General features: G+C 37.2%; 1 protein-coding gene across 2 annotated transcripts in view; it reads left to right on the top strand.

Moving 5' to 3' along the window:
- Window positions 1-14,944, top strand: part of SERPINI1 (serpin family I member 1) — an 80,079-nt gene that overhangs the window by 42,371 nt on the left and 22,764 nt on the right. For both annotated transcript variants that reach the window (XM_074405622.1, XM_003924967.4), the window contains exons 2-4: window positions 11,307-11,574; window positions 12,567-12,797; window positions 14,726-14,920. In XM_074405622.1, the coding sequence (XP_074261723.1) occupies window positions 11,325-11,574; window positions 12,567-12,797; window positions 14,726-14,920 (676 nt within the window). In that variant the 5' untranslated portion in view covers window positions 11,307-11,324. The remainder of the gene's footprint in view (window positions 1-11,306; window positions 11,575-12,566; window positions 12,798-14,725; window positions 14,921-14,944) is intronic.

The raw sequence follows: 14,944 nt of genomic DNA on the forward strand, positions 1-14,944 counted from the left end.
AGTCCCCAAATGAGCAGGTCATCAGGCCCAACTGTACTCTTGGGTGCATGTAAAATAACCAAGAATTTTACACCTGTGTTACAGCCCAACAAGTTCTTCTTGCCTGCTGCACAGATAAAGCCAATGCACTAAGATAACACTGTTGCAGCAGAGAAAGAATTTAATTAATTAATTAATTAACTAAGTATCGCAAGGCAGCCAAGCAGGAGAATGGGAGATATTTCTCAAATTTTCCCTGCTGAGATCTGAGAGGCTATGGTTTGTAAGGATAATTTGGTGGGAAGGGAGCTAGGGAATTAGTTTTCTGACTGGTTGGGAATGAAATCATAAGAGATGCAAACTGTCTTTGGAAGCTGAGTCAGTCTGTGGGTGAGAATCACAGGACCAGCTGAGTCAGTTTGTTTGGGTGAGTCACTGATCTGGGTGGCATCAGTCTGTCCACCTGAATTCATGTCTGAAAAATATCTCAAAAACTGTTAGATTTTGATAATAGGGATGTGATTTATAGGAGCAATTAGGAAGGTTCCAAATCTTGTAATCGCTGGCTACATGATGCTTGAGCAGTAAGCAAGCTAGAGAACAATGGCTGCTTATCACTTAACTATGCTTGTAGATTGCCAGAATTCAGGCCTCTACCGTAATTCTAACCTTCTGGCCTTTCATTAGTTTTATGAAGGCAGTTTCAGTCCTCAAACAAGAAGGGAGTTAGTTTGGGAAAGGGACTATTATCATCATTGCTTTAAAGTTAAACTGTAAACCAAATTCCTTTCTTGTTGGTTTGGCCTCTACCCAGGAATGAGCGAGGACAGTTTGTGAGGTTAGAAGCAAGATGATATCAGCGTTGTTAGATTTCGCTCACTGCTATCATCTTTGCAAAGGCAATTTCACCTGTAGCACAGCCAGGTCAGTGCTAGTTGCTATGTGGTCAGTAATCCCAAGCAACAGAGGAGTTCTTCTTTTTTTTTTTTTTTTTTGAGGCCGAGTTTAACTCTTGTTACCCAGGCTGGAGTGCAATGGCGCAATCTTGGCTCACCGCAACCTCTGCCTCCTGGGTTCAGGCAATTCTCCTGCCTCAGCCTCCTGAGTAGCTGGGACTACAGGCACGTGCCACCATGTCCAGCTAATTTTTGTATTTTAGTAGAGACAGGGTTTCACCATGTTGACCAGGATGGTCTCGATCTCTTGACCTCATGATCCACCCGCCTCGGCCTCCCAAAGTGCTGGGATTGCAAGCATGAGCCACCGCGCCCGGCCCAGAGGAGTTCTACCAAATCATTTTGGGCTATCACTGATACAGAACAAATTCAAGCAATGATTAAGGAATGTTTAGTGATTAAGAAAAGGCTAACAATTCCGATACCATCCTACTCTAATTATTGGATTATTCTACAAAAATAAATATTTTTAAAAGAAAAATTTCTAGCTTCAAATATTTTTAAACCAATTAAAGGATAATTATTTTTAAGAAGGCTATAATCTTGACTGTCAAACAAATATAAAATGAATGCATAGCAAAGATATTTTTAGCTCAATTATTAATGAGATAACCAGTAAACTATTATAACCAATTCAGGAAAGAATCCAAAAAGCAGATGAATATATAAGCCTATCAGAAATACCAGAATATATTTGCTTAATAGATGCAAACTGGCCAATATCCACAGGGCAATAATCAGTTGCAGTCCACTATACATGTATGCTGTACATTATTACGGACCAGAATCATTTACCTCATAACCAATTTTCTACAACTTAGAGAGTTGTAAAATTGTTCAAAGAAAACTTCAAAATCCATAGATTCAGATAACCTAGAAATGTATGTTTTTGATAATACATAGTTATCATTGAAGACACCAGTAATCATCTTGGCCCATTCCCAAGTCTTTCATAATTTTTTTCTGGTAAATTAAGTCTTCATATATAACTCTCTCCATAGTTATGTCCTTTTGATTTACTTGGCCATTTTATCAAGTTCACCTCATTTGAGACATATCTGAGGAGCTTTCCCTTTTGCTTGATTCAGTAGTACAGAAAAAAGTAACATGTATCCTATTAAAAACTCCAAGTTAAGAGTGTATGGAAAGGGTCACAGTGAGCTGGGTAGCTATAGAAAGAGGCAAAAGAAAGAGAAAAAGGAGAAAGGATTAAATTATTTATATTGTAATTTCATGGATATTACAGAATTAAGCCTCTTTGTCCCTTATTTCCTTGGCCTGGCCTGTTGGTTTCAAGAGACGTTTCAATTTAGTAATAGTTTTTTGGAGGAGAAAGAAAATTTGAAAAGGAAAAAATTATATGCTTCTTTTAGAAAAGTGGAGTCTATTCATACCACGGCATATTATTCCCTCAGTAAACAACAGTTTAAACCTTTTTAACAGTCTTCTGAATCACTTTGTCCATCATTTATCATGCATATGACATGATACTTTCATAATGCCTGTCCTGATTGAAACCTTTTTAGCACCTTTGTGATTGAAAATGTAATCTTAAGGCATTTCAAAGAATGCTGGGATATTTTCTACATAGTCCATCCTGTACTTCTACTCTCTACACACACTGCAATTTAACTATATACCTGAGGTTTTACAGCTGATTTTGAAAATTATAAGGAAGATTTGATAGCTTACCACCTGAGCAGTTGTCCTCAGCATAGCATTCACGGTTTTTCACTTTTCCTAGCTTTGAAAACACTGTGATCTATTCTGAAAGACGGGCAAATTCTCCTGCCTTTAACTGTGCTGGTTGGCATCCAACAGACAGTCCTTGTGAAGAACCCAAGGCCAAAAGATTTATTGACTTACACAGATTTATCTACTTGCATGTGTTTTCTATTCTTGGGTCCTCTGTAAAACATTTAATTATTTTACAAGAGAATCACTTGGTTCATTTCTTGAGTGATGAATATTTGCATCACTTACAGAAAATTAAATCCTCTGGTACTCTCCATTCTCTTCTGCATACACAGTAATTTTTCTGTTCCATGCTGCCATCACAGTACAGTCCTGTTGAGGACAAGTGCAGATCCAAGTTTAAGGAAAACTCTACTGTGAGAGGCAGCACCAATGGAAACAATTCAACTGAAGGAACAAGGATAAACAAATAGCCTAAAATACATACTTGTACAGACTACGGCACATGCACGGGAAATGATAGCTCTGACACAATTTCCCTGTCCGTATGGAGATCAGCTGATTTCTCTCAATATTGATTATTAAGATTTGTTAAAATTGGGAAAGGGAAGGAACACTATGCATGAGGAATTTGTGAAATTACAGATTTCTAAAATTCAGATTATTTCACAAAGTGGGACCCCCTTTTTTTGGACAAGTTTTTTTGACAAAGTTTCTAGCTTCATTGCTGGTGATCTCATTTTGCCTTTCTCTTAGCAAATCAGGAAGCAAAGGCCTGGAAACTTTAACTTATTCCAAATTTCACCAAGGTAACTAGTATTAACCAAAGTTAAGGCAGTGGTTCCCAAATTCCTGGTTTTCCAAACGCCCATGATAAAGTTTTCACCAATCTGTGGCAACATGAAGAAAACAAAGTAGAGATTTTTTGTGAGCTTGGAAATATCCAGTCCAAGGGATTGTCTTATTTTCATGATGAAATACTGATGTATTCACTCTTTTATATGATTCAAAGAGACATTGTTTTGTTAATTTTTTTGCTGCCACATCAATATATTAGTAGAACAAAAATTTAGCAGCCCTATGTAGGTTCTTTCGATTAAAAGAATTACTAATACTTTGCTTACAAAAGTCTGAGAATTAACAGGCAGTGGAACTTCTTTTTCTTAGGCATTTCTCCCTAGTTATTTCTTGTGGCTTTTTTTTTTTTTTTTTTTTTTTTTTTTTTTTTTTTTTTGGGTGGAGAAAAGGCATCCCTCAAGCATTTTTCTTAGCTACCAAAGGGCACCTCTCTCTTTTTCTCAACTCACAATTATGGAACCATTTTTTAATAATATTAAAATAATTGGTTTATAAAAAAAACAACAAGATGCATTTATAAATAATCAATCTTCTTCTAAATAAGATGAACTACCAGGGAAACTAAAATACACTATCTTTTTTTTTATAATGCTGGCATTTAGTTTTGTGATTCATCATACCTCAATTACAAGAAGATTTAGTTCCCTTACTTGTTTTAAGGACATATTTTCTAAAGTAGTATACATGTATACACATATATACAACTTACTACCACGGGTAACAAAGAGGAGAAATGCAAGAAGTAAGGGTAGTTTATTCATAGTTAAACTACTTCTACCTTTTCTATTACCACGGCATTATCTACCACTATTCTGGTTCGGCAGCCCTTTGTTTTTATGTAAAGACATTTTACAGAGTAGCTAGCAAAATAATAAATCTCCAAAGTCATTATCCATGTGAAAGTAACTCATTTGAGAATGTATTGATTATTATGATTAATAGTAGGGACCTGGCATTATGTAGACTAATGTTAATATTGTAATGTTTTGGTACCACCTTTTGCGATTGTTCAAAGTGGTGTACTAGTTAACATATTACATGTTTAGTCATTGCATTTTGCCAACATTGGTGACAATACCACTTTGTCAGGCTGGAAAGATGGAAACACTTTATCAAAGAGAAGAAAAAATAAAAATGAGCTACTACCTCTGGGCTCAAACTAAATTAGCCTCAAAAATTTAGAAGTGACAGCTACTTTTGCTGTTTCTCCTGATACAGCATTGTGGGCCTTTACGTGTCATACTATATTAATTTAATAAATATTTATTTGGCACCTACTATGTATAATTCATTAGGTGCTCATTCTGATTACCCTAAGATACACAAAGATGAATATCCTTCCATTTGTGCCCTCAAAAAGCTTAGGACAAGAGATGATCCATGTATGAAATTGCCTTTAAAAGAAGGAAGCAGTGGCATGGGATATTGGAGAGGTAGAGATAAAAACAAGGTTTCAGAGGAGGGAGGAAGTTGCTGTTTTAATTGAAGAATGAAGCATGTATTCATGAAGAAGACAAAAATAGAACAGAACCTGGAGAAGTGCTTTGGATTTGAACATATGGAACTTGGGCTAGGTTTGTTTCAGAAAGAGAACTATACAAACCAGTAACAGAAGAGGAAAATTCTGGTGTATCTGTTGCAAAAGGGAGTCTGGCTAGAGTTACAGGATCCATGAAGGGGAGTAGTAAGTCGAAAATTATGCTGGGTCACAGTACAAAGGTTGTATTACGTTCAAGACCAAATATTTTGGGCTTTGGTCTACAGGGATGAGGGAACTCCTGAGGTTTTGTAAACATAGGAATAACCTGGTCATAGGGTGTATGAAGACAATTGAACTGGAGGCTCAGCATATGATGTAATGAAGAGGGCAATAACCAGCAGTTCAGAGAGTGGCCAAGAACCAGAACCATTGGTGTAGCCCTTGAGATGCATTGAGAAGAAGAACTGCCATTGGGATGATTGAGAAGAAGAATGGCCATGGGATGATCAACAGGAGAGATGCCAGGATGCAATATGGAATGAGTGTTTGACAATGAATTGAACATGAGGGGAAAAGAGGTGGAGGGGAGTCAAAGGTTTGATTGATAAGGAGTCATGTTTGAGCCTAGTTGAATTCAAAGTGCTGGCAGGCATCAACAAATAAATATCCCAAGAAAAATTACCAATGCATATCAGAAATTAAGATAAAAATGAAGCCAGAGCTAGAATTTTACTTATTTGAGAATAATCTTAATAGATATAATAGTTGAAGTATCTTTGTTTTGAGAGTTCACCAGTGGGCATGAGAAATGTACTATCAAGAAGAGAGAAGGGCCTGGACTAGATCCATGGATCTAGTAGAATGTAGAACAAGGAAAGCACTCCCTCCAACCCCCACCCAGCCAAAAACCTAGAAACTAAAAATAATATCCCAATACTCAGGAGTAGATAGAAGCAACAGAGGTGGAGGAAGAAGCCAGCAACTAGCAACCAGCAGCAGAGAGGCTAGAGCAGGCTAGCAGAAGTAATTTTGCTTGCAAGCTGCACATCTTGCTTCAAGAGGAAGAAAGATCACTTAATTGCGGATAGACATGTATGTTTCTAGAGCAGCGTTCTTTCAACTTGCTGAAAGAGTTCCCCGACATGGCCTGCTCCCACAATTCACAGCCATGTGGTCCAAATTTCTTGGCAGAATGTGTCATCGGTGGCCTGCTGCCCACTGCCCTGGCAGAGCCCTCTCCCACAAACATAATGGGAGCTCTTTCCAGGAGTTTAGAAGCCCAAAGATACATCGTGGTTTTGACATCTCATTTTCCCTAGTAAGAAAAACCTGCAGAGCTGCAAGTCGATCTAACACTGCTTTTTTCTCTGACCATCTGCTGTTAACCAGAGGTTCTTCACCTGAGGTCAGTGAATATCCTAGCCAGTGGATATAATTTTCTGTTATCCATGTGCATGTATTTTCCTGAAGGGATGACTTATTCTTCTCCTCATTCTTAAAAAGATCTGTTTTCTTAAAGAGACACTGTAATACTAATTGTAAACTCCTGCAAAATGCTGTGAGTTCCTTGAGGACAAGAGCCTGTCCTTATAAATTTTGATATCTTCATGGAACCTCTGTCAATCTTGAGTGAATGAATGGCTAATGGTGCCACATTAGATGGGCAACAGAGATGATTGTGTTAGTCTGTTCTCACACCGCTATGAAGAAACACCCAAGACTGGATAATTTATGAAGGAAAGAGGTTTAATTGACTCAGTTCCGCATTGCCTGGGGAGGCCTCAGAAAACTTACAATCATGGTGGAAGGCAAAGGAGAAGCAGGCACCTTCTTCAAAGGGCAACAGGACAGGGAAAGTGCAAGCAGGAGAAATCACAGGGCCTTATAAAACCATCAGATTTTGTGAAACTCACTATTACCAGAAGAGCATGGGGGAACCTGCCCTCATGATCCAATTACCTCCACCCAGTCCCACTCTTGACAGGATTGGAGATTACGGGGAATACAAATCAAGATGAGATTTTGGGTGGGTACATAGCCAAACCATATCAATGATAAAATACTGATTTTACCTCCATAGCCTGTTGTTTAACTTAAAAAATATAGATACCTAGGAAACATTTTCTCATAATGCCCTCTGTTAGGATAACTTGTTGCTTAAAATTAGTGCCTCACACACTCTTATTTCCTTAATCATTTTGCAGAGTGGGGATTAGTATCTTTATTTCATTAATGAGGATGCTAGGGCTGAGATAAGTCATGTGACTTGCTGAGCATCAAACAGCATGATCGCACGCTTGGGACTTAAGTCCAAGTCTTTGTTCCCCAAGGCTTGTGTCTTGTCCCACTTATCCCAAAACTGGAAAGCAGGTTAGTTTAGTAGGTAAAGCCCTATAAAGATGGTGTGGGCTCTAATCCTGGCTCTAGCACTTCCTGTATGACATTGGACAAGTTCCTAACCTCTGTAAGCCTGCATTTCCATTTATAAAATAGAGACAATAAGTGTCTCTACTTATAAGGTGATTGCAAAGTTTAAATAAGATAGTTGTTACAAGTATTCAATAAATGTTATGTATTATTATTATCTCATGGTACATTCATTTGTAAACAAAAAATGCCTGTGAACATAGTAGATTTTGTCTTGTTTTCTGAAATGCTTATTGGCAATAGGTTGAATTTTGATTTATGTGAATATAATATATTTTTAGCCTAAAATATGATATTCATGTTAAATGCAATGGTATCCAAATAGTTGTGTTATTGACTGACAGATACAACTATCATACAGTAAATTTAATTGCTTGGTCTTATACATTTATTCATTGCATAATGACAGGAATATATTGAACAAATGAGTCATTAGGCAATTTCATTCTTGTGGCAATATCACCGAGTATACTTATACAAACCTAGATTGCATAGTCTACTGCACACCTTATTATATGGTATTATATATGTCCTGGGCTACAAACTTGTACAACATGTTATTGTACTCAATATGGTAGGCAACTGTAACATAATGGTGTTTGTATATCTAAACATAGAAAAGGAACAGTAAAAATACAGTATAACCTACCTTTCCAGTCCTTGAATAAGTGGGATAAGATATAAGACTTGGAGAAGACAGGCCAGGCATGGTGGCTCACACCTCTAATCCCAGCACTTTGGGAGGCCAAGGCGGGTGGATCGCTTGAGGTCAGGAGCTTGAGACCAGCCTGGCCAACATGAAGAAACCCTGTCTGTACTAAAAATACAAAAATTAGCTGGGCATGTTGGCACACAGCTATAATCCCAGATACTCAGGAGGCTGAGGCAGGAGAATCTCTTGAACCCAGGAGGTGTAAGTTGCCATGAGCCACGGTTGTGCCATTGCACTCCAGCCTGGGCAACAAGAGTGAAACTCATCTGAAAAAAAAAAAAGACTTGGAAAAGATAAAATATGACGTGGCTGTCTGTAAAGGACACTTACCATGAATGAGCTTGCATAGGTAGAAGTTCTCTGGGTAAATCAGTGAGTGGCCAGTGAATGCGAAGCCTAGGACATTACTGAGTGTTACAGTAGAATTTTTAAACACTGTACACTCTGGCTGTACTAAATTTATTAAAAATATTTTTCTTCTTTCTTCAGTAGTAAATTAACATTCACTTACTGTAACTTTTTTACTTTTTAAACTTTTAAATGTTTAAAAAACTTTTTGAGTGTTTTGTATTGCCTCCGGGTCCAGCTCCAGTAGTGTACAGCAATGTCCTAGGCATCACCTTCACTTACCTATCACTTACTCACTTACCCAAGGAACTTCAACCCATGCAAGCTGCATTCAGTAAGTGTGTATAAGTGTGTAACAACGCTTAGCGTAAAGCACAGACACATTGTAAGGCTATACAAAAGCATTTTCTTTATATCCTTATTCTATAAGCTTTTTTCCAATTTTCTACTTTATATTTTTATATTTTTACTTTTTAAACTTTTTAAAAGCTAAGACACAGATACATACATTTGCCCAGGCCTACACGTGATCAGGATAATCAGTATCACTGCCTTCCACCTCTGTATCTTATCCCACTAGATGGTCTTCAGAGGCAATGACACCCAGGGAGCTGTCATATCCTATGATAACAATGCCTTCTTCTGGAATACCTCCTGAAGGCCCAGCCTGAGGCTGTTAATAGTTAACTTTTTTCTTCTTAATGATAAGAAGTATGGTATAGTAAATACGTAAACCAGTAACACAGTCATTTATTATCAGGTATAGTGTATTGTATGTAATCGTGCTATATATATATATTTTTAGACGAAGTTTTGATCTTGTTACTCAGGTTGGAGTGCAATGGCGCGATCTCGGCTCACCGCAACCTCCACCTCCTGGGTTCAGGCAATTCTCCTGCCTCAGCCTCCTCAGTAGCTGGGATTACACGCATGCACCACCATGCCCAGCTAATTTTTTGTATTTTTTAGTAGTAGAGACGGGGCTTCACCATGTAGACCAGGATGGTCTCGATCTCTCGACCTCGTGATCCACCCACCTCGGCCTCCCAAAGTGCTGGGATTACAGGTGTGAGCCACCCACGCCCGGCCCGTACTATGCTTTTGTACAACTTGCAGTGCAGTAGGTTTGTTTAAACTATCGCATGCTTCACCACAGGTAAAGCCTCTGCCTTTTCCTGGAGTTCTCTGGAGTACAAAAGGAAGTAAGAATGCCAAAGCAGTGGCAGCCTCCCAGAGGTGGCTGAAATCAGCAGACTGGCAGGGCTGCTGTGCTCTTGGCACCTGGCTTTATCCCAATGCTGCATGAATGACAGAGCCTGCCCTGCAGCAGTGCACGCCACCTCCCGTTAGCAATCATCCCATTAGCAGTGGAGGTGGTGAGAGTCCGTATTTACAAAGAGGCTGAGACTTACCTTCCTAAACAAGCAATAACTATTTATTTACTTGAATACAAATGCAGGAAGGTGAAGGGGTGAGGGCAGAGGACTTTGGAACTTTTCAGACAAAAAAAAAAAAAAAAAAAAAAAAAAAAAAAAAACCTGATGCTTCTAACATTAAAATGTGAAGGACTTACAAAGTCAGTAGGGAGTTCTCTGAAATTGGAGTTACAAATAAATGTTTCAGGACTGATTAGGATCTTCTGATTCGTAAGCCTCTTGGAATCACTCTGCTCTTCAGTTAAATGTGTATGTACTCTGTTAATTGAGTAATGTAGACTATTAATGCTCGCCCATAATTAAAATATGATTTTCCAAATGTATTTGCTCAATATTACTTTACATGTTGTTTTAGTAATGTTTTTAAATGATCAAGAACAAGTAAGTTACTTAATTGTGTGAATAAACAGTTGAGCTTTCCAAATGTCTGCAGTGACAAAATTGGAGAATACAAAGGAAATTGGAAATCCTGTCCCTAGTGTGTTTAAGTCAGGCTGCTTGTGGGAAGACAGGGCTTCTGAAATCCTGGCATGCCAAGAAGCAGAGATATTATTCAGAGATTCTGAGCACTGATGGTGCTTTTTTTCTTGAAAAGAAAATGTGGCCTTAATGCTCTTCAATTGGTTCAAGAACCTGATGAGCCTGATAATTAGAAGTATTAATTTAAATAGAAATGCCAGTTTGTTTGGTGTTTGCTGAAATGGTAACATAAGCCTGAATATAAATGCACTGTGTTGTAGCAAGAATTCAGCTTCATTCTCAACTTTGGTAGGGGGCTCCTCCCTGCCCCAAGATTGTCACTGGGAGAGCAGCAGTGTCAGAGGAACAATATGGGAGGAATAATCACACAAGGATGTGCTGTGTCTGCTCCTTCTCTGGGTTACCACTTCCTGTGGGCTCTGCCACCTGGAATGAATAAACTGGGATTTGAGGAAGGTATATGTCTGATCTCTGCTCACCAGTTGGTAACCCAGCTGCAATATGCATTTATTATATAAATGGGTAAAGTGACATTTTGAAATGCTTAGCTGTGCTAGTTCATCTTAAGCCCTGTAAATACCTTTTGGTTTTCATTGTAGTTGTCCTAGACCTACGTAGTTTGGTGGAAACTGGAGTAAGTCCATTCAAAGTCATGATCAAACTATATTTGGTGAGGCTGTGAAAAACTGATAAACTAGCTTCACTAAACATGACCTGTAATTACTTGTTATATAAGTAACTATATATACTCTTAACCCCGTGAAGGTAGGGACCATGGCTATCATGTTCCTGGGAGAATCCTCAGAACTTAGCAGTGTTATTTGTTCATTTGACTATTAATGGAGTTTTTAAAATAGCACCTTCCAACATATCCTTTCATGAGACTTTTGTTACAGAGATAACTAATAATTAATATGTAAATGTTTATTTTTTAGGCTTGTAACTATTACAATATGGCTTTCCTTGGACTCTTCTCTCTGCTGTTGCTGCAAAGTATGGCTGTAGGGGCCACTCTCCCTGATGAGGCCATTGCTGACTTGTCAGTGAATATGTATAATCGTCTTAGAGCCACTGGTGAAGATGAAAATATTCTCTTCTCTCCATTGAGTATTGCTCTTGCAATGGGAATGATGGAACTTGGGGCCCAAGGGTCTACCCAGAAAGAAATCCGGCACTCAATGGGCTATGACAGCCTGAAAAATGGTAAGTGTGATCAGGTTTGATGTCTCAAGACTTTTGAATGTGACTTTGACTCAGTTATGTTGTCTTTTTATTCCAGACGCAGCAATATTTACACAGGGTAAAAGATAATCTCATGGAAATGGTATGGCAAGAAGGATCAGGAAACCCAAGAAATGTGTTAATTCCTGGCTCTCTTTCTGGCCAAGTGAATCTAAGGAAATTACCTCTTTTAAAAAGTATTGTGATTTACATCAATTCATTGTAATTTTAAAAAGCAAACATTATTTTGGAGTTTTTAGTCTAGAGGGAAAGGCACATATTTATCACATAAAAAATGAAAAATTACAAATATGATGAGTGCTACAAAGAATGACAGCATGGTTCGCTAAGAATATCAGAAAGTTTTGCTTAAAATCAACTGTATCTCCCTTGTTTAAATAGCATCCAATAATTTTTTTGAGGTGCCATCATATTATAGCAATTCTGTGTATTGGGGGAAATTTCTAGCCAAATGGTATTTTGTAATCACTTTGACATAATGTTTGATTTCTATTTAAATGCTTTAATATACATGTGAATTCACTCATTAAAAAATTAAAAATTAAAATAATTTCTAATGGCTTTTCTAGTGTTAAAATTAAAAGGTCTACTGAGTAAAAAGGATGATCTTGATTTTTTAACTAGATCCGTTTTTCTAATAAGGTAAAAGAAGTCTAATCAAAATAACCTACTAATTTGAAATAAAGCAATTGAAACAATCTCTATAGATTGTACCAAAATAACAACAAAATAAAAAATAATATCAGTCCATGATATTAACTTGCAAAAAGTTAATTTGAACATCTAGAAATAGTATAAGTATTGGACCATATCAGTGTGGGGGGAAAGCCTGGCACTTTTCCCCTGGGTGCCTGTTCGGTTAACCTCCCTTGCTGTATTTTAATGCTTCTCCACTTCCCTTGACCTTTTACCAGTTCGTTCTGCAAATATACTTGTCCTTTCTCATCTTGCAGGTGAAGAATTTTCTGTCTTAAAGGAGTTTTCTAACATGGTAATTGCTAAAGAGAGCCAGTATGTGATGAAAATTGCCAATTCCCTCTTTGTGCAAAATGGATTTCATGTCAATGAGGAGTTTTTGCAAATGTTGAAAAAATATTTTAATGCAGAAGTAAATCATGTGGACTTCAGTCAAAATGTAGCTGTGGCCAACCACATCAATAAGTGGGTGGAGAATAACACAAATAGTACGTCACCTGGTTCCTTTCTTCCTCTAATAGCTTGGTTTTAACTGTCTTTAACTTCTGAAAGTATTTGCCCCCTTGCTTCTTTTGCATTTTGAATGTTAGAGAGCATTTGCTTGCGTATCTAATAATTATTTTATATAGATTATGGTCTATTTGAGAAACATTGTTATGAATGAATGTTTGAGAACAAAGTTAAATCTTTTGGCATGTATAGAATTGGGGAGTGATAATCTGAAGTCTGTACTCTCTGACTGATGGGTTTCCTCTGTAATCCTAACCACTTTATGGAGTTTTGCTTGTCCTATTTAATAAATTAGTTACTGGATAGAATGCCAGTTGGCTCTTAGCATTGTGATTAAAATAGAGTAAGAAAGAGTTAAAAATCAGAGTTTATAGATGTTTGTTGGCTTTTGAATCAAAGACCTTCATTGGTAATGTAAAAAAAAAAGTATATGATTGATTTTCAAAAGAGCGCTTATTTCGAGCCTCCCAAAATGGAGAGGAATTAGAGTGAGATGCATTCATTCTAAATTGTATTGCTATTTTATTTTTCTAAAATGTATTTAGTGTTCCCAAATGTTTCATATTTTAGCATTTCATTTTCCAATTTTACCAGCAAAATACTGAAATCATAGTATTAAAAACTGAGACTAAATTAAAAGTAAATTTTTAAAGCTGTTCATTAAATGAAGTTTATTTTCAAATCTACCCAAATAATGTTAATCTTGAACTTTACATTGGAACAACAACAAAAGTAACCCTGAGCAGATACTCAATATCCCGTAATCTCCAAGATGCAGGCACCTTTTATCTTAAGAAGTGCTATGATTAATCAAATGAGAGAATACAGAGAAAATTTCATCTTATGTTTTTATCTGTGAGATTAAAATGTATGATAAAAGAAACTTAAATTTAGGCTTTTAATATTCAAAGAATAAATTAAGGGTGATAATCCATATAAAGTAGATTCCATTATTAAAACCTATTTGTTTTCAGACTCCTTTAGACACTTGTAGCAAACAGCAAAGATCCAATATCTTTTCAAATAGATTTGGAAAGGAATATTTCAGATGATAAACACCAATGCATGATGTAAACTGGCTTTCATGTATCTGTTTTCACCTACCCAAAAGCAGATGATACATTGGCAGAATGATGTCCAGTATACACAGGGAAGAATTTGAAATCAATAACATTTAATCGTGTACATTGCTCAAGAATAAATTTAGGGCTGGGCATGGTAGCTCGACGCCTGTAATCCCAGCACTCTGGGAGGCTAAGGTGGGCGGGATCACTTGAGGCTGGGAGTTCCTGACCAGGCTGCCTGACATGGTGAGACATGGTCTCTTCTGAAAATACAAAAATTAGCTGAATGTGGTAGTGCACACCTGTAATCACAGCTATTCAGGAGGCTGAGGCATGAAAATCACTTGAACCCAGGAGACAGAGTTTGCAGTGAGCAGAGAATGTACCACTGCACTCCAGCCTGGATGGCGAGACTGTTTCTCAAAAAAAAAAAAAAAAAAAAAAAAAAAAAAACACGAATAAATTTAGAAGCATTTATTGAGTGCTTACTCTGTGTTAAGAGTTTTACATGCATCATTGCAACTAGAAAGAGATTAAGCTTACATTGTGTGTGGTTCCGTAGTTTGTGTATCAAGATGCTACTAGTATTATTTCAGGTAATATGGGTTTTTTGAATGCCCTTAATTGCTAAATATGTGTGTGTGTGTGTGTGTGTGTGTGTGTGTGTGTGTGTGTGTGTAACTCTTTTCCCTTTGAAAGTAAGATACTTTTTATTTTCATTGTAAATTTGGTGTACAGTTTCTCTAGACCACTCTATCAGATGGTGGTTTGAAAATCTTGTGGTTAACTTTCATCTTCTGGTTTAACGTGAATTTTTATCTGTTCATTTTTTTCCAAAATAGATCTGTTGAAAGATTTGGTATCCCCAAGGGATTTTGATGCTGCCACTCATCTGGCCCTCATCAATGCTGTCTATTTCAAGGGGAACTGGAAGTCACAGTTTAGGCCTGAAAATACTAGAACCTTTTCTTTCACTAAAGATGATGAAAGTGAAGTCCAAATTCCGATGATGTATCAACAAGGAGAATTTTATTATGGTAAGACATTTTTTCTTTTATTTT

Source organism: Saimiri boliviensis, chromosome 9 (assembly GCF_048565385.1).
Source record: "Saimiri boliviensis isolate mSaiBol1 chromosome 9, mSaiBol1.pri, whole genome shotgun sequence".
In the NCBI taxonomy this organism is placed as follows: Eukaryota; Metazoa; Chordata; class Mammalia; order Primates; family Cebidae; genus Saimiri; species Saimiri boliviensis.